Raw genomic sequence first — 21949 nt, 5'->3', positions numbered from 1 at the left:
AGCAGTAATTATTAATATATTTGTATTATTTTATTTTTTATTACTTTATCATTTTTATTCATATTAGTGTTACTATAATTATATTCTCTTTTGTAATACTATTTTGAAGCAATTATTATATATTCTATATATTATATGTAGTATTGTAGTATTTATTAATACATTTTCTTTTTTTATTATTATTAGTATTACAATCATTATTATATATTTTTTGTAGTATGCTGGAGTAATTATATATTCTATATATTATAATTACTTATGCATATTATATATTGTAGTAATTATTAATATATTTCATTGTATTATTTCTTATTACTTTATTTGTATTTATATTAGTGTTACTATTATATTTTGTTTTAGTAGTATTATTCTGAAGTAATTATTACATAATCTATATAGTATAATTAATTATATGTATATCATATAGTGTAGTAATTATTAATATATTTTCATTATTATTTCTTATTAGTATAACTATTATTACATATTTTTGTAGTATTATTTCATTGTAATTATTACATATAATTATAAATATGTATATTATAAGTATGTAATATGTAATTATTCATATATTTTCATGATTTTATTTATTTTCTACAAATTTTCTTAGTATTACTATTAAATATCATTTTTGTAGTATTATTTTAAAGTAATTATTATATATCAACTTTATTACTTATTTTTTATTAGTATAACTATTATATATAATTTTTGTAGTATTATTTTGAATTATATATTCTATATAGTAAACTTAACATATGTTAGAAATTTTTTCTTATTATAATGTATTTATTATTATTAAATATTTTTGTAGTATTATTTTGTAGTAATTACATATTATATGTATTATAATTATTATAAATATGTATATTATAAATGGCAGTAATTATTAATATATATCCTAATTAATTAATTTCTTTTTTTACAATTTTTCTAAGTATTATTATTATATATAATTTTTGTAATATTATTTTGAATTATATATTCTATATCGTATAATTATGTATATTATATATTGTAGTAATTATTATTATATTTTCATCATTTATTTCTTCTTATTAGTATAACTATTATTAAATATTTTGTAGTAATTATATATTATAATTATAAGTATGTACATTATATATTGTAGTAAATATATTTATGATTTTCTTTCTTTTTTACTTATTTTTTCTTATTATCAGTATAACTATTTTATATTGTTTTTGTAGTATTATTTTGAATTAATATATATTCTATATAGTATAATTATAAATATGTATATTATATATATCATTCATATACTTTCATTATTTTATTTCTTTTTTTATTATTAGTAAGTATGCCTATTACTATTATGTATCGTTTTGCAGTATTATTTTGTAGCAATTACTATTATTATTATTATTATATATATATATTAGTTGATTTACAATCAATATGGTCACAAATGTTTTTATACATGTTTTATCTTATGTTTTATCTAAACGTTAAGCTACACACTTCTCACTAAAATATTTAAATTATAAATTCTACAGTTATAATAATAAAAAGAAATACATTAAATATGTTACTTCTTTAAAGATCCACCATATGGTGCCAAGTTAGCATAATGTATACACGTTACTATAATAGCATAATGCAAATTTTAACAAATTTACTTGGCCATTCCTAATGTGTTTTTTAAGCACTATAGTCTGTTTTTTTTTTAGGTAAAAGGTATACAGGGATGAGCAGGTAAGCATATTGCACTATGGCTCTATTAGTGTCCGAATGCATCACGTTCTTCTTTTAGGACAGAGGTAACGAAAGGACGGGATTCTTGCCTTCCTCATCTCAGTCTTGAGCCCGTGGCTGATGTCCAAAGCTGATATTCCCAGTCTGGCACACAATTAATGAGCCCAACTCTTATCTGGCTGCTCTGTAGCCATAGAGAATAATGATTACCTACAGAAATGCCCTGATAAATCAATGGGGCAAGGAAAGCGAGGGCATTTCTCCGGCCCGTCTACGCCAACTAACAACGCTACAGATTTCCTGTCATAGACCAACAATCTGATTCTAATAAGCCAACCAAACGTTTATACAAAGATAAAGGGGAATTGATAAAAGCGCTATGAAAAATCACTTAATAGGATGTGGGATTAAAGCGAAAGGAATTAGCGGTGCATGAATGATGCACTAATAACATCAGCCAAAAGTTAGGCAGTTTGATCTCAGTTGTGTCCTCAACCGTCTAACCTCTTGAATAGTAAGGTGAAGGAGCCCAGCGCAGGCTGTCCATCTTTGTGTCGGGACTAACACCTCTGAGACGCTCTAATTGCGCAGGAATAATGATTTGATCGATAACCGCCCAGAGAGGATGATTCCTCTGCACTGGAGGGAGGAACAGAACTGACTTCACATTACACAAACATTCTCTTCATGGTGTCTTAATACTACAAACTACAAATCCAAATTGTATCATTACATTTCATTGCACGCACAATATATCACATATATTGTGCAATATATATTGGAATGCATAATATATTGGTACCATTTCATTTTGTATTTTTTTCCTTTGTATCAATATATTTTTAACAAATGTGACCCTGGACCACAAAATAAGGTTACATTTTACAAAACTGAGATGTATACATCACACGAAAGCTCAATAAATAAGCTTTCTATTGATGTATGGTTTGTTAGGATAGGACAATATTTGGCCGAGATACATCTATTTGAACATCTGGAATCTAAGGGTGCAAAAAAATCAAAATACTGAGAAAATCACCTTTAAAGTTGTCCAAATTAAGTTCTTAACAATGCATATTACTAATCAAAAATTACATTTTGATATATTTATAGTATGAATTTTACAAAAAATCTTCATGGAACATGATCTTTACTTAATTTCCTAATGATTTTTGACATAAAAGAAAAATCAATAATTTTGACCCATACTATGTATTTTTGGCTATTGCTACAAATGTACCCCAGCGACTTAAGACTGGTTTTGTGGTCCAGGGTCACAAATATCAATAAATGAAATATACATGAAATATAGGGCTACACGTGGCCACGATTTACTAAAACAAGTTGTGGGAACGAATTCTTACTTTGTGACCATGACTGAACTACAACAAGGTAACATTATTAAAATGACAGAATAAATTAAGAAATCAAGGCAAAGTATGATTTTTTTTTTCCCCAAGTCAATTTCGACTTGTAAAGTCATCATTTTGACTTTATCTTATAATTTAGCCTTTTTAAATCATAATTTCGACATTTAATCTTGTCATTTTTACTTTTTAATCTCATAACCTAGTTATAATTTCGACGTTTTGAGTCAGAATTTCATAATTGAGTTAAGTCATAATTTCAACTTTATCTTAATTTCGAATTTATTTCGTAATTATGATTTAAGTCATAATTTACACATTTTATCTCATAATTTCAACTTTGTCATAATTTCGACTTTTCCATCTTATAATGGACTTTATCTCATAACTTCAACTTTATACGACAGAATTTCCACTTTTTGAGTCATAATTTCGACTTTTTATCTCCCATTTATGACTTTTTATTTCATATTCATGACTTAAGTTATAATTTAGACATTTTCTCATAATTTCATTTTTCATCTCATAATTTTGATTGTTTATTCTTATAACTTTGACTTTATAAGTTATAATTTCGACTTTGAGTCATAATTTCATAATTGAGTTAAGTCATAATTTCCATTTTATCTTAATTTCGAATTTATTTCATAATTATGATTTGTCATAATTTATGCATTTTATCTCATAATTTCAACTTTATAATCATAATTTCTACTTTTGCATCTCATAATTGACTATCTCATAACTTCAACTTTATACGATAGAATTTTGACTTTGAGTCATAATTTTGACTTTTTATCTGCCATTTATGACTTTTTATTTCATATTGATGACTTAAGTTATAATTTAGACATTTTCTCATAATTTCAATTTTTTTATCTTATAACTGACTTTATAAGTTATAATTTCGACTTTGAGTCATAATTTCATAATTAAGTCAGAATTTCAATTTTATCTTAATTTCGAATTTATTTCGTAATTATGATTTAAGTCATAATTTACACATTTTATCTCATAATTTCAACTTTATAAGTCATAATTTCGACTTTCTCATCTCATAATTGACTATCTCATAACATCAACTTTATACAATAGAATTCCGACTTTTTGAGTCATAATTTCGACTTATCTCCCATTTATGACTTTTTATTTCATATTCATGACTTCAGTTATAATTGAGGCATTTTCTCATAATTTAATTTTTCATCTCATAATTTAAATTTTTTATCTTATAACTTTGACTATATAAGTTAGAATTTCGTCATTTTGACTGATAATTTCGACTTATTTAGTAATTATGACTTAAGTCATAATTTCGATGTTTTTATCTCGTAATTATGACTTAAATCATAATTTCGACATTATCTAAATTTCGACTTTACAGTATGTCATAATTTCAACTTTTTTAATCTCATAACTTTGACTTTCAGTCATAATTTCAACTTTATTTCGTAACTATGACTTAAATCTTAATTTAGACTTTTCTCAGAATTTAGTTTTTTTTTATCCCATAATTTCGATTTATCTTATAACTTTGACTTAAATTAGAATTTCGACGTTTTGAGTGCTAACTTTTTTTATTTCGTGATTATGACTTAAGCCATAATTTGAATTTTTTTTCATCTCATAACTTTGATTTATAATTATAAGATATAATTTCAACTTTGAGTAATAATTTAGACTTTTTATCTTGTAATTATGACTTAAGTCATAATTTTGACTTCATAAGTAATCATTTCAACTTCGTCAGAATTTCGTCTTTTTAATCTTGTAATTGAGTTAGGTAATTTCGACTGTCTCAATTTCGACTTTATTTTCGTAATTATGATTTAAGTCATAATTTAGACATTTTATCTCAATTTAAACTTTATGAATCATAATTTCGACTTTCTCATCTCATAATTTAGATTTTTTCATCTCATAATTAACTTTTTATCTCGTAACTTCAACTTTATGAGAGTTTCGACTTGAGTCAATTTCGACTCAATTTTTACTTTTTATTTTGTAACTGACCCAAGTCATTATTTAGACATTTTCTCAATTGCGTTTTAATCCTATAACTTCGACTTTATAAATCACAATTTCGACTTAAGTCATAATTTTAACTTTTTATCTCGTAATTATGACTTAAGTCATAATTTAGACTAAGTCATTTTTGCCTTTTCGATATTTTCATCTCATAATTTCGAATTTTGGTCTTATTGTGCATGATTTAATGCACATATTGCAAACAATAAAATGTAATAACTAATAAAACACATGAAAATAGACAACAATGAAAAACATCTGTTGTCTGACAGAGTAAATATCTCAAGCAGCAGGTCTGACAGATCCTGCAGGAATAACAAAAAGACACACACACAAAGGTGTGAGGGGTAAGAGCAGCTGTTGGTGCTGTAATTACTGCAGGGCCGAACAGCTGGAGGGGCCTGAGCGCCTCCATAACTCACAGAAACATATCAAACTTGCTCAGCTACCACCAAACGTAATTACTCTCCGCATATATCACCACTCTGTTGCACGTCCATAAAAGTGGACAAACGCACACAAAACAATGCTGCCACTGCCGGCGGTTTGATGACTGGGTCACTGGTGTCCTATAGAAGTAAATGAGATGTCAAGAAATTTGATGTCTGGCTATGCATAAACCATGTCTATTCGCTGGGAGAAAATTGTTGTCTGGCTTTTGGCATGAATAAAACATCATTTGTCTAATTAAAGGGCCAAATAAGTGCAATATATAAAGGAGGATGACTTTTAAAAGTGCAACTAGTAACAAGACTTGTTTGTTTGGTTGTTGGATGATTGATAATGTGTTAAAGGGATAGTTCACTCAAAAAATGAAAATTCCATCATTAATTACTCTCTCTCATGTCGTCCCAAAGCCGCAAGACCTTCATTCATCATCGGACCACAAAGTAAGATATTTTTGATGAAATCCGAGAGCTTTCTGACGCTTTTTTGACAATGTCCTTACTACCTTTCTGGGCCTTGAACGTGTCAACTATGTTGCTGTTTATGCAGGCCCAGAAGGCTCTTGGAATTTATCAAAAATATCTTAATAATTAATGACAGAATTTTCATTTTTGAGTGAACTATCCCTTTAAGTTAATGGGGATCATGGGTTCAATTTCCCAAGAAATACATGAACTGATAAAAGGTCTCCTATAAATGCAATGCAGACAAATTATAAACAAAATCATTGCTTGTTAAGAGAAAGAACAGATTTATCTGCTTTAACAACACACTCTCAGCTTCATGCTTCCCATATAGCAAAATTATTGACTAGCAGAAAAGTCTTGCATGAAAAAATTCTGATTAAGTCTAATTCTTATATGCATTACTTAATATTTATATATTTGAACTTTTAAATATGTTTTATACATACACTACCATTCAAAAGTTTGTGGTCGGTAAGATTTTATGATATTTTGGACCTTTACCATGGCTGCATTTATTTGATCAAAAGTACACTGTAAAAAAAATTATATGATCAGTAAGTCATGGCAACTTATGTTCTTACAATACTATCTTACTCTTCAAAATAAGTTGAGCCATTTAACTTTAAGTTATATAACATTCAACTTGATTTTTTAAAGTTGATTTTCATGTAATTTAGGTTGAAATGGCTTGTACAACATCCAAACTTAAGTTTTTAAAGATTAGTTCACCTCCAGAATAAACATTTCCTAATAGTTTACTGACCCCTCATGTCATCCAAGATGTTCATGTCTGTCTTTCTTCACTCGAAAAGAAATTAAGGTTTTTGAGGAAAATGTTTCAGGATTTTTCTCCATGTAGTGGACTTTAATGGCAGCTAATGGGTTGAAGGTCCAAATTGCAGTTTCAATTTAAAAAATGCATCTCATTTTCTCTTCCAACTTCAAAATTGTCCAACACCTTTGTTTTACCTTTTTTTTTTTTTTTTTTTGTAAAGGGTGTTTGACTTTCTTTGCACGTTCGACCTTTCTAAAGTGACTATGTAAATTCAAGCTAGTGCAAGACGAGCATGTGTGGTTAAAAAGTATATAAATTGTATGTTTTATTAAAAATGCCTGATCGTTTCGCTAGATAAGGCCTTATTCCTTGGCTGGGATAGTGTAGAGCCCTTTGAAGCTGCATTGATCCCCATTGAAGTCCACTATATGGAGAAAAATCCTGGAATGTTTTCCTTTAAAAACCTTAATTTCTTTTCAACTGAAGAAAGAAAGACATGAAATTCTTGGATGACATAGGGTTGAGTAAATTATTAGGTTGTTTTTTTTATTCTTGAAACGAACTAATCCTTTAAGTTGAAATAGATGAGCATTTTTTACAGTGTACAGTGAAAACAGTAATATTATGAAAAATTATAACTATTAATTTGATTTCTTAATATTATCAGTGTTGAAAACAGGTGTGTTGCTTTGTATTTTTGTGGAAACAGTGATACTTTTCAGTGATTCTCCAATGAATAGAAAGTTATTTAAAATAACAGTTATTTAAAAACTTTTCTAACTTTAAATGTCAAACAGTTTTTCTTAAAAATCATGCCATCCACATCTCAAATTGGTCTGTAATTTGGAAGCCATTTTTAATGATGCTAGCTGTCAGCCAGCCAGCCAGTTTTACATAATAATAAAAAAAAATTAAAGCTGCAAGCAGCGATGAACGGGCCCTCGCACACGGGCTCACCGCCGACCGGTGGCTTTAGGAACACAGCAAATGGTGGGTAGTATGCTTTTAATACAGTAAAAATAGGAGAAATATGTCAAAGTCACTTAAATGTGCCAAATTTCCTGCTGCCAGCTGGTGGCGTTATGCCTATAACTGATTATGGGCATGTAGATGTGTTCAGGCCACCACTTTCATCAAACATATGAAGTTTGGTGCAGATTGACCTTGGTATGTTTGAGTTAGTGAAAGATATGATATATCCTGCTGCCAACAGGTGGCGCTATGATAATATCTGAATATTGGCCTTTAGGTGTCTTTAGGCCAGGACTCTTACCAAACCTGTGAAGTTTGAGGCAGATCTGACATTTTATGGCTGAGTTATAACAACTTCTATGTCCATGGCGAAACATCAAACTTTGTCACGCAGCCACAGACACGCCCTTTAACGAAAACTCAAGATCTTCGCAATTTAACATCTCTAAGGCCTCTAGATCAGACTGACCAAATATAATGTTGATATCATTAAATCTCTAGGAGGAGTTTGATACAAGTATCTTCCTGTTGCCAACAGGTGGCGCTGTGATTATAATAGAATATTGGCCTTCAGATGTATTCAGGCCAGGACTCTTATCGAATATGTGAAGTCTGAGGCAAATCGGACATTTTATGGCTGAGTTATAACAAGTTTTATATCCATGGCGAGACCTCGAAATTTGTCAGGCCGCCACGGACACACCCTTTACCGAAAACTCAAGATCTTCACAATTTAACATCACTAAGGCCTTTATATTAGACTGACCGATTTTGGTGTTGATCTGCATAAATCTCTAGGAGGAGTTGGTTGTAGAGTACAGCATGACACTTCCTGTTGCCTGCAGGTGGCGCTATGACTATAACTGAATATAGGCATGTAGATGTCTTCTGGTCAGGAGTGTTATAACACATGTGAAGTTTGGGACAGATCGGACATTTTATGCCTAAGTTATAGCAACTTCCTTTTTCATGGCGAAACATCGAAATTTGCGAGGCCGCCACGGACACGCCCTCCGATGAAAACTCTAGATCTTCGCAATTTAACGTCACAAAGGGCTTTAGATTGGACTCACCAAATTCGGCATTGATCCGAATCAATCTCTAGGAGGAGTTCGTTCAAGTACGACGCCTGAAAATGGCAAAAATGACACAAATTTTGCTGAGAAAATTAAAAATAACCGACTTCCTGTTGGGTGTAAAATTTTGCTCCAAGAGGCTTTTTTGTAGGTATTGGTGTGTTACACGTGTGTACCTATTTTCTTGCCTGTACGTGAATCACAGCTGAAAGCGCACACCGCTGAACGTGTAAAGGTGGCGCTGTCGAGCCATTTTGCCACACCCACTTCTGAACCCCATATCAGACGTAAATTTTCGCCAGGTTTGATGTGTGTGCAAAGTTTCGTGACTTTTCGGGCATGTTTAGGCCCTCTAAAATGCGATTCATTTTGGAGAAGAATAATAATAATAATAATAATAATAATAAACGGAGCAGATCCAATAGGGTCCTCACACCATCGGTGCTCGGGCCCTAAATATTTGAAACCAAATGTTAACATTTGCAAGGCATAAAAAACATGTAAGATACAGTGCTGATGCTATAGGACAAGTGACAGTTCTCAAACTGTCCTAAATTGCTTTCAATGGCCAACAACCAGTGGACCATCCTTATTGTTAAAGGGGACATCAGATGCAAAATTCACTTTTCTTCAGAAGAGGCTTCCTTCTGGGATGACGCCCATGGAAACCAACTTGTTGGCAGTGTGCGGCATATGGTCTGAGCACTGACAAGCTGACCTTCCACTTCTGCAACATTTAAAGCAATGCTGGCAGCACTTACACATCTGTTTTTTGAAGCCAGGTTCTGCACCTGACGCACAGAATGAGTGCTAAACTTCGTTGACTGACCCTTGCAAAGCCTGTTCCGAATGGAACCCTTCTTGGAAAACCTCTGTATGACCCAGACCACCGTACTTTAACTCTGTAAGCCTTGGCAATATTTGTGAAGAGCAACAATTCTAATTCTAATTCTCAAATCCTTTTGCCATGTTGAACATCCAGTGGTCAGTATGAGAGAATTGTACTTAAAGCACCTAATTTGAACTGCTCTAATACAAGATACATAACTTTGTATGGTCCTGTCAAGCAAACACAAACATAAACATGATGAACAGGACATGTGGCTTTGCATGGTTAAACAACATACTGCTGTTATCACTTAGGGTGTACTCACTTTTGTTGCCAGCTATTTTGACAATAATGGCTGTATGTTGAGTTATTTTTAAATCTATACTGTTATACAATCTGCACACTGACTAGTCTAAAATATATTCAAGTTTCATTTCTATAGTATTGTGCCTTTAGAATATATACTAAAATGGTTGCTGAAATGTGAGGGGTGTACTTACTTTTGTGAGATGCTGTATGTTCCAGACATTCCATGAAGACCCTACAGAATCATACCAACTTTTGTAAAATGTGCATTTGATATCCCCTTTAAGCCATTTTGCTGTTGAATCATCAAAATGTTGTTTGCATAAGGCTGTTGACAATAAGCAAATACTATCAGACTTAGTGTATGAGCAACCAGTTCAAGTTTGCATCAAACAACACCACAGCAAATGAAGCTCAAATGTCCAAAAACAACTAGAAGCAGAAATCTGGTTTGACATTAGCAAAACCCAGAGCTGCCGAATGATTAAAAGGTGAATGCAGGCTCCGAGATTCAGACAGCCTGCCTCTGTTTGGGTAAACTCAGCAATATTTGCCTCACACTTTTTCACGGCCTTTATTTTATCCCACAGAAGCAGGCGTAAATCCTCGCCTTCTGCGGTCTATCAAAGTGGGCGATTATTGTTGCTAGGTAACAGCATGTCAGAGTTGAAGCCGGCTTTACTTTGGAGTGGCTCTGCTTTGAATGTGAATGCGCTGAGGCGGGTTCCCTACGGGGCAGGTGCACGCAGGTCACGTGACTGGCTGTTGACTCGTAATGAGATTACGAGTAATTCTGCAAATCCCAATGTCACAGCCCCCCACCTTCCCTCCATTAAAAAGGAGCTGCTAATGTGAAGATAAGAGTGCAGGAGGGAAGAAATACCTGGAAGAATTAATGCAAATTGCAGCTGAACGGAGAAAAGAGGAGAAACAAGAATGAAGAAAATTGTCATTTAACAGAGGTGAAAGATTGTTTTTCTACCTGGAACAGCACGAACTGCTTAGAGACTCTACAAAATAATGTCTCCCTCAGAGGATTTCATGCAGTAATGGTCTGCGATTCATCAGGACACGAGTGAATCAGTTCAGATCAGTTCAATTAAACCAGGACAGTGTAATTACACAGGTCAACAAACACCAGATGCATTAAGGCAAATAAAAGCTGGCTGAGAGGGGAAGAGATTTAATCAGTTTAGTCAATCGCATTAATCTTGGAGACAGGTTGATTAAGTAGAATGAGGTTCTTATTTGCCGATTTAAAACTAGCATTTCATTAAAAAGCCATTGAAGTCACTCGTTGACTATTTAGAAGATACAGCCTTGGCATTTCTCAGAAGACTGACTTGGTTTTGATTTTCATGGATCATTAGAAAAACGGGATGAAATGTAAACTGCATCCTGAATGTAATGACTTACAGCTCTTCATTTATTAAAATTAAAGAAAAAAAAAAACTAATTCATCTGATATTCGCATTATTCTGTAATTATTTGTTTATCCTTATGTTGTAGAAGACCTTTATGACTATAATTCTAGTACTGAACACAGATGTTGAAGAATGTGCTGTTCACTTTTTTCCTGAAATAATAAAAGGAGACTAGGGATGTAATAATATCAAAATCTCACGATGCGACACAATACTTCATCTTGATATGAAGTCTAAGACAACATTTGTTGTGACAAAAAAAAAAAAAAAAAAAGAACTTGGAAAAAAACGTTTACTTTAAGAGTTGAAAATTAAGAGCTCCAACCCATTAAGAGCTGCACCTGAACTTTAAAGGGGACTTAACCCCTTTAAAGACTTAATTTGGACTGCATTTACACTGTCGGCATACTGCACTTTTAAGCTTTTATTTTGACAGAAACGAGAGTAGAGCTTTTATTTTAAAGAAAAACTCCAGCTTCAGTGAAAACTGGCTTACAAAAATGTGTCTTACTACAAATCTAATTCTGTAATCATCCACTGTAAAAATAAAACCAAAATTTGATATGCTTTTTCTTTTTCATATTCGTCATCCTTTCCTATTAAAATGCTTGCTACGGATGCGAAAATGCAGAAAATCGAACCTGATCCGAATTTATGACGGACAAAAGTTTCAGAGGCAGTGTGTAAACGTCACTTACACAACATGTGGTTGTATTTATTTTTTAATGTGCGAAAATTTATGAAGTTTAAAAAAATGACACAAAACCATCCATACATCATCCATAAAACTTCAACACTAAAAGAATTAGGTGGTGAAAATTTTCACTCAGAAATTCCTAGTAAATTTCATAAATAAACGGAAAGTGACAATTAATTAAATGTGAAATTTTAAAGTGGCATCCCAGCATACTCCGATCATTTTTGTTTTATTCAAAACTTCTTACATATTGTTTTAGTGTATATTCAAAGTCAGTTTTTTTGCTTGAAGAACAGACTGAAATTTAAAGGGATAGTTCACTTAAAAATTAAAAGTAGCCCATGATTTACTAACCCTCAAGCCATCCTAGATGTATATGACTTTCTTTCTTTCAGACAAATACAGTCGGTGTTATATTAATAAATGTTCTGGCTCTACCTTTATAATGGCAGTGAATGGCTGTTGAGATTTATAAGTCCAATAAAGTGCATCCATCCATCATAAAAAGTACTCCACACAGCTCCGGGAGGTTAATAAGGCCTTCTGGATAGAATTTATGTGCTTGTGTAAGAAAAATATCCATATTTAAAACTTTAGAAAAATAATCTCTAGCTTCCGCTAACTGTCGTACACACATTCACAAGAGAGTGGTGCTCCAGCGGATGACGTAGGAGTAACATAAGCTCTGGTGAAAATATGCTAGTCTCATGAAAACCAATTTTTGATTACAGCAAAGGAAAGCCAGTTTCCTTTTGGCTTATATCGAAATCCTCCGTCATTTTTTCTTTACAAATCTAATTCATGAACAGTGTTTTGTTTTGTCCACTGCACTTCCGTGTTCATCACTTCTCACCTAAGCTAACGTTTTGCGAACTGCCATACACGCGTTAACAAGAGAGTGGCATTTCTCAGCGAATGTCGTAGGATGTAGACAAATGCAGAAGCACACAGGAAAAAGCTAAACAAAACATTGGTCACAAATTAGGACAAAACGAGGAATTTTAAAGTAAAATGTCGGAGGATTTTGATTGTGAACACGTGTACGACAGTTAGCTTATAAAAAGTTTATAAAGTTTTAAATATGGATGTTTTTCTTACACAAATGCACTGATTTGCTTCAGAAGGCCTTTATTAACCTCCCAGAGCCATGTAGAGTACTTTCTATGATGGATCGATTGGACTTCAAAATCTCTACACCCATTCACTGTCATTATAAAGTTTAGAAGAGAAAGAAGTCTGAAAGAAGAAAGTCATATACACCTAGGATGGCTTGAGGGTGAGAATCATGGGGTAGTTTTCAATTTTGGGTGAACTATCCCTTTAAGTCATAATTACAGAAAATATGGCTGATTTGTAAAAATAAATAGATTTTATTACAGAAATACTGTACATCCAAATCTTTTCAGTGAATCAGTGGATGCCATCCTCAAAGTCTAAATGCTTTGCATACAAATCAGCTTGATTTCATTTCACTGATGAAGCAGTTGCAGCAGTTAACTTCTTAGTAGAGAACATTATCAATGAATATGACTTAAATTTGAGGGTTTTTCTTATTACACCTAGCTGTCATATGACAGAACACTTATATACTGATATAATGCTCAAGTCATAAGGATTGCTTTTCTAAAGCTTTTGTAATTATATGGAAAAGACCAACACATTTCTCAAAATATCTCCATTTTTAAAGTGAACTAGTCATTTAACTGGCATAGACTGAACTGACATGAACTTCGTTTTAAAGTGAATCTATATCAGTCCAGTCTCTAAAGGAAACTTCTAAACTCAGTAAAAATACACATTATGTAATCAATATTTCATAACAGAATGCACAAAAATGGTGAACGATACTTAATACAGCAATTCCAAAAAGATATTTTAAAAGTTTAATACCCTTCAATAATTTACCATTCAAGCCAAAATTGTTGTAGCACAGGGCCTCAGTTACGACATTTCATTTAGTAGCTCCCACTGCAAACTTAACAAGCTCATCTTATCTGAGCTCAGATCAATCCTATCTTGGCTTATTGGCTCTCAGTGAATGCATTAAGACAGAAAACGAATTTAACGAGCCTGGTCATTACCTTGTTTCCCTGCAAAAAGGATTAGGAGAAAATTCTTGGGATTCCAGCAATAGCTTAATAAAGCTTCACCTATTAAACCCAAAAAGGTTCAGAGACCCTCATTAGAAGCAGATTCCAAAATTAGGCGGGTGAGAGGCATACCTTGACCTCGATGAAATCTGGTTGTCCAAGGGCAATGAGATCGGCGTAGGCCTTCAGCTCATCCACATTCCAGGCCTTCACCAGGGTCAGTCTGTACACCGTACGTTGTTGCTAGAGGAAACACAAGGAGGAGCTGTCAAATTACTGCTTAATTAAACCAACGCACCTGGGCTGGAGAATATGAAATTATATCCGCAACCCACTTCTCTGAGAAATACAGCTGATTATAGAAGTCGTATGATCAATGAAAAAAAAAAGTGATTCCATCTAATCACAAAAAGATTACAGTGGCAATTTTTGTCCCTTGGAAATGACTAAGATGAAGATTTGCTTGTGAAACTATATTGACAGAATCAGTAGCCATGTTTTTTGTTTTCCATGGCTGCATTATTTGCAAAACCACAGGGTGGATGATATAAAAAAAATATGACTTAATAAGAGCAAGTGACTATTAACTGCAGAAATTTAATATTACACAAACCATAAAATAAGTGTAATTTTTTTCCCCTTTTTTAAAAAAAATGCCCAAACGTGCACTTAATTTGATAAGAACACTATTAACAGCAAATCACTGAAAAATGACGGATTATATTGAAGGATTATTGACAGAAATGTATAACTATAATATAACAAGTCATATTTAAAACAACATAACAATGAGCTGGGTTCCAACAAACTTTGTGTGAATGTGAAGTAAATAAAGAATAAATCCCCAAAAATACTATTTTCAAATGTAAATCTGTAAATAATCAACACCACTACTACTACTACTACTAATAATAATTATTATTATTAGAATTACATTAATAAATATTTATGTACATTATTGGCATTACTACTACTACTACTACTACTACTACTACTACTACTACTACTACTACCACTAATGTTTCTGGTAATAAGAAATGTAAACTTTAATATTTGGGTCAATGGCGTGACCCCTAAATTGTCTGTCCAATTGCATTTTTCCAGTTAAGCACAAACTCCAGATGTCATTTTTTACTGTAAGAAAGATGTTCATGCTGTCATCTCAGATCCTGAACCTCCCGCAATTCTAAATGGATCCTGTCTGGTCAGACAAAACAACGTATTTGGTGTTATGATTGGTCAGGTTGCCCGTTAATCAAACTCCCAGCGAAGGGTCAATTGAGCAGCCAAGATTGGGCAAAGATCAGAAATAACTGGGGCTAAAGAAATGGCTGCAGTTAATGCACATCTCACACATCTCTTTAAAAATGTTTTTTATTATATAAGGCCTTTGCTTCATTTGGAGCAACCACGCATCATGTGGTGCGACCAATAATAGCACTACTAATAGAATACTACTACTGTCTCTATTAAAAACAAAAGCAATATTTTATATTTAATATTTAACATCAATATTATTATTGTTTATATACAACTGATGAACTATTGATAATATTAAACAATACATTGATGTTACTATTATTATTATTATTATTATGAAGAAGAAAAAAATGTTTACCCCTGTTGCTATAGTATAAATGTCCAAGTATATTGTGAACAATACATTTCTTAAGATGTACGTAAAAAAGTGAAAAACAAAACAAACTGCAATTATTACAAATTTACTCCAACATTAACTAATAGTGACAACCTAGCGAGACTTGTAATGTGCTGAAGGCATGAAGTAAACAGCTCATCCTGAGACTGACAAATAATTCAGAGCTTAAAGTAAGATGTTCCATTTCCAGCTATTGCATCAATGTAATCTTGCTGACGCTGCTTAATACCATTGACAAGAGAACCAGGTGAACATAGAAAGAAGCCGCCAGACTTTTTAATAAGGGATCTTCTCCAAACTTCAGCCTCCGGTGTCTGCCTTGGGGTCCCGGAGTTGGTAGCTCTCCGGCCCACATCATTACTCACAGACCCTCACCCGCCAATGCCCCGAGGGGAGGAGGCCCTCACAAAACACAGCGAGTGATAATGGACACTCATGGCTCACATTCCTGTTATTGCACCTTGTCACTCAAACAGTCCGAGCGTCACAGTCTGACATTGCTCAGAATAACTGCATCCGTCCCTACAGGCCGAACGTCTTCGCACGGTTGGTTGGTTTCTGTCGAAGTACAGATGTCAGCGCAGTCAGCACTGTTCCTGATCCATGCTAACTAGTGGATTTGCCAGGCAGGGAAGGGCGAAGGAATGGAAGCCAATGAGAAAATCCAACAGCTGGGGAGGATCTGGCCTTCGCAGGTGTGCTCACGTATGTGCGCGTGAACCAGAGAGGAGGAGATGGACGAGAGAGAGATGGATAATTGGAGTGATGTGGCAGCGGGTGAGGGTATTTAGAGCAGCAGCCTGTTTTAAACCTGCCAAGAGAGCTTCATCCAGCCTACACCTGAGGCAGAATCAGGCAGCAGGTCAGCAGGGCTCTGTGAAAAAACAGACAGCCACATGCTGAACCAGAAGAGTTGCATGCCAACATAGGCAAAGCTCTGTGTCAGCCCTTTTTTACTCTACACTTTGAGTTTTCACAATAAGGCAAGCCTCATTGTTATTATTGCACATACTAACATGCAGAAAGCCATTAAAGCAATCTCTTCCGTTTAAAGGGATAACATTTAAACTACTTAATGATTTACTTACCCTCAAGCCATTCTAGGTGTATATGACTTTCTTTGTTCAGACGAATACCGTCAGAGTTACATTAAAAAATGTCCTTGCTCTTTCAAGCTTTATAATGGTAGTAAATGGCTGTCAAGATTTTAAAAAGTCCAATAAAGTGTGTACATCCATCATAAAAAGTACTCCACGCGGTTCTGGGGGGTTAATAAAGGCCTACTGAAGTGATTTGATGTGTTTGTGTAACAAAAATATCCATATTTAAAACTTGACAAACTGTAATCTCTAGCTTCCGCTAACTGTCATACTCGCATTCACAAAAGTGTTGTATTTTAGAGGATGACGTAGGACGTAGGTGTAGCGTAAGCACAACTGAGAATATGCTAGACTCGCGAGAACCAAGTTTTGTTTACAGCAAAAAGTCTCCTCTTGGCTTTATATTAAAATCCTCTGACATCTTTCTTTGCAAATTCTCTTTTTTTATTTCAAATGCGTGACCAGCTGTTTTGCTCTCTCCTCGTTCGTCACTTCTCACCGGAGCTTACACTACGGCTACGTCATGCACTCGAACGCCACTTTTTCTCAGATTGCGGTTTATAAAGTTTTAAATATGGATATTTTTCGTACCCAAATGCATTGATTCGCTTCAGAAGGCCTTAACCCTCCGGAGCCGTGTGGAGTACCTTTTATGATGGATGGATGCACTTTATTAGACTTCAAAATCTCAACACCCATTCACTGCCAATATAAAGCTTGGGAGAGCCAGGACATTTTTTTTTTTAAATAACTCGAGATGGCATTTGTCTGAAAGAAGAAAGTCATATACACCAAGATATATATACAGTTGAGGACAAAAGTTTGCATACACCAAAATGTTAAACATATAGTTGAATTTATAAAAATGACCCCATTCAAAAGTTTTCAATATACCATTCAATATAATTATTTATACTGTGTTGTTACCTGAATGAGTCACAGCTGTCCCTTGTTTGTCCTGAACAGTTAAGCTGCCCGCTGTTCTTCAGAAAAAGCCTTCAGGTCCCACCAATTCTTTGTTTTAGTTTTTTTTTGTCTATGCAACTATTACAGAAGGTTCAAATGCTCACTGATGCTCCAGAAGGACACCAATACATTAAAAGCCGGGGGGAACTTTTTCAATTTAAAGATTAGAGTAAATTTAACTTATTTTGATTTCTGGGAAACATGTAAGTATCTTCTGTAGTTTTTGAAGAGCAGAACTAAATGAAAAATTATGATATTTCGGCAAAATACGAAAAATGTACACATCTTCATTCTGTTCAAAAGTTTTCACCCACAGCTCTTTATGCATCGTGTTTCCTTCTGGAGCATCAGTGAGTGTTTGAACCTTCTGTAATAGTTACATATGAGTCCCTCAGTTGTCCTCAGTGTGAAAAGATGGATCTCAAAATCATACAGTCATTGTTGGAAAGGGTTCAAATACATAAAAATGCTGAAAAAAACAAAAAAAATTGTGGGACCTGAATGACTTTTCTGAAGAACAGCAGGCAGTTTAAATGTTCAAGACAAACAAGGAACTCATGAACAATAGATCAATCTGTGGATCAATCACATGCACACTATTGAAAAGGGTCATATTTATAAATTCAACTATTACTTTCTCTTGTGAACTATATGCAAATGTCTTTTATGTGAAATAGCTTATTCAGGTCAGTATTAAAATAAAAAAAAATAACATACATTTTGTATGATCCCTCCTATTCTGGTAAAATAATTACCATTTTGCAGATTCTGCAAAAGGTGTATGTAAACTTTTGACTTCAACTGTAAAAGCATATACACAATGATACTAGCATTTATTCTTTTTTAGCAAACAAATTCATAAATGCAAAAGAAAATGCTATTTTGCCTCAACATGTCATGATGTGACTGAATAATTCACTCAAATTTGCATTACTAAGCAAACTATGTTTGTTAACAAAAAGTTACTACTAAAAGTGAATTCTCTTCAAAATAGTTTTGCAATATCCTGCATAAAATTAATTTGCAACTTGGATGCAAACAGCTAAAACCACTCAAAATCCCTGAAGAAACTGCAGTATAACGCTGCAGCCAACCATCTAAAACACCATGACATTTTCTTCTTTTTCTTCAAAAAAAGTAATTTGGTTACGAATTTGAAATTGCTACACTTTGTTAAACTAGCATCTATAAGATATAAAGTTCTTATGGCTTGGAAGAAAGAGCAGAGAACTTATTCTGAATCTTCTGAAGTCGGCGGGAACAGGATGGAAATACTAAGAAATGGCAGCACAAAGTTATATATTGCAACTTTTCAATCTGACCTCTGTTCACCACTGTGCATGGTATTTTCAGCTTTGCAAAAGGTCTTAAAAGAGCAAGACCGTTTGCACACAAACAGCTCGAAAAGATGCTGTCAATCAAAACACAGGCTAGGATTGTCAAATGTTTCCGCACAGATCACAACCGATAGGAAGTTATTACATATCCTGAAAAGGTACCACATAATTCTAGCATGTCTCGTCATCTGTCATGTGCCGTATTTGTACAATTTCCTTGAAAAACAAGAGTGCTGAGCAATGCATTTCAACACGAACAGCACTTATCGAGCCTGAGAGCTAGAGATTGCAAGGACACACTTAGTATGGAGGGACGGGCTCTGTGTGTGTGCACTTAACGAAACCCTACACCACTCAGCCATGCAAGGGCACACAGAAACCTCAGTCTCCAATTTGTAGAGACATAGAATACTTAAGATGAATTCCAATGGATTTTCATCATTCTTAAACTCAGTCTTAAATATTTAATAAAGAACCTTTTGCATTTTAGTGTTGATGCGCCCCTAAATGAACACAGAAGAGCATCAGAAATCCATTTTAGTCCTTATTAGTCCCAATTATGAGTCCAATTAAGCGGAGGTCTACCCAAACATCTCCTGATAAATACACTACCAGTCAAAAGTTTTTGAACAGTAAGATTTTTATTGTTTTTAAAGTCTCTTCTGCTCACCAAGCCTGCATTTATTTTAAGTACAGCAAAAATGGAAAAAACTTGAAATATTTTTACTATTTAAAATGACTGTTGTCTATTTTAATATATTTTCAAATGTGGTTTATTCCTATGATCAAAGCTAAATTTACAGCATCATTCTAAGACAATGATTAGCTGTTCAAGAAACATTTATTGCTATTATTATCAATATTAAAAACAGTTAAGTATTATTTTTCAGGACTCTTTGATAAATAGAAAGATCCAAAGATCAGCATTTATCTGAAATCAAAATATTTTGCAACATTATACACTATACCATTCAAAGCTTGGAGTATATATTATTTACGGTTACAGAAATTAATACTTTTATTTAGCAAGAATGCTTTAATTTATTCAAAAGTGATGATAAAGACATTTATAATGTTACAAAAGATTTCTATTTCAGATAAATGCTGTTCTTCTGAACTTTCTATTCATTAAAGAAACCTGAAAAAATTATACTTGACTGCTTTCAACATAAAAATAATAATAAGAAACGGTTTTTGAGCAGCGAATCTGAATATTACAATGATTTCTGAAAGATCATGTGTCTGGAGTAATGATATTAAAAAATTCAGCTTTGAAATCACAGGAATAAATTACATTTTAACACATATTCAAATAGAAAACAGTTATTTTAAATAGTAAAAATATTAAAAATTTGTACAGTTTTTGCTGTACTTTGGATCAAATAAACGCAGGCTTCGTGAGGAGAAAAGACTTCTTTAAAAAAACTTTAAAAATCTCACTGTTCAAAAACTTTTGACTAGTAGTGTATAGAAGAGCACTGAACAAAAAAAGGTTTTTGGGATTGTTTTAAGTCGAATCAAAATTTAAATTCCTGGCAAAAACTGCTGCCTTACACCTCTGTATGCATGTTTCTGAGAGCCGAAAAAAATGTCAATATGCAATAACAATTTAATCTTTACTTTATAGTACGTAATCTATAATAAGGCACTTTGACACAAGTGTACTAAAGCAATAGATTATTCTCCCAACTCGGAGAAACATAAGATCCTCTCTCATGAAAAATAAATAAAAAAACTGTAAAGATGCCACCTGCTGTTACACACTATTTGCAGTTTATTTATGTAGTAGGGAAAATGTCATCTGTGATCTACATATAATGTGTCCAATATATAACCGCGCACAATAAAAGGCACTCATATTTTGAAGAGAAAAACGTTCAAATGCGCCCTTGTTCTCGCTCAAAAACATTATTATGATTCCCTGCTCTGCTGCAAAGCACATGAGATGAAACACGGTGTGAACTAAAAAAATAGAAAAGAAAAACAAGAAAAGTGTCAGAGACCAGATGCAAAGACGTTCAATCCAGTGTCTCCCAAAGGATTCTGCCTATATCTTAATTACCCACACTTAGCTGAAGCACAACACACAGCATTTTTCTTTCTTACTCAAACTTTTTTCTTCCCTTACTTCTCTTTCTCTCTTACTAATTTTCTTTCTTTCTCATCAAGAATCCATTGGGCCACTATTTTCCCGCAAAATTTGTATGCATGCAATAAATGCATGCAATTGTATAACATCAAAGGTACACATTTCTAGTAATTGTGCAGTTAATTCTCATTGCATTTTCAGAAAGTTTTGGAACATTTGTCCTCTCCCCAAATTTGTCACTACTGAAATACTAATATATATATATATATATATATATATATATATATATATATATATATATATATATTTATATAAGAAGGGTTATATTTTTTCTTTATAGAAGGCAAAAAAGTTGATCATACTGATTTCAAAGTTAAGGATTCATTCATTTGAATATATATTGAACTAAACACTATCATAACATCTTCTGGAATCCATGGCAGCTTTCATTGGCCAAGGACCCCCCAAAAGGCCGTTTGACCGACATGTCAAACAACCAATCACCAATCGTTCAGCATTACGTATCCGTACGTGGAAATGCCCCCTCAACAACAGACTGGCGTGCAACAAGTCAGTCATTGAAATAACCAGCATTGAAAGTTAACG

General features: G+C 33.2%; 1 protein-coding gene across 1 annotated transcript in view; it reads right to left on the bottom strand.

The window, feature by feature from the left end:
• tyw1 (tRNA-yW synthesizing protein 1 homolog (S. cerevisiae)) overlaps window positions 1–21949 on the bottom strand; it is a 107077-nt gene that overhangs the window by 26386 nt on the left and 58742 nt on the right. The window contains exon 16 of the mRNA XM_073817712.1: window positions 14327–14437. Within this exon, the coding sequence (XP_073673813.1) occupies window positions 14327–14437 (111 nt within the window). The remainder of the gene's footprint in view (window positions 1–14326; window positions 14438–21949) is intronic.

Source organism: Garra rufa, chromosome 14 (assembly GCF_049309525.1).
Source record: "Garra rufa chromosome 14, GarRuf1.0, whole genome shotgun sequence".
NCBI lineage: Eukaryota > Metazoa > Chordata > Actinopteri > Cypriniformes > Cyprinidae > Garra > Garra rufa.
The sequence above is the reverse complement of the archived record's forward strand: the minus strand, read 5'-3'. Positions and strand labels throughout refer to the sequence as shown.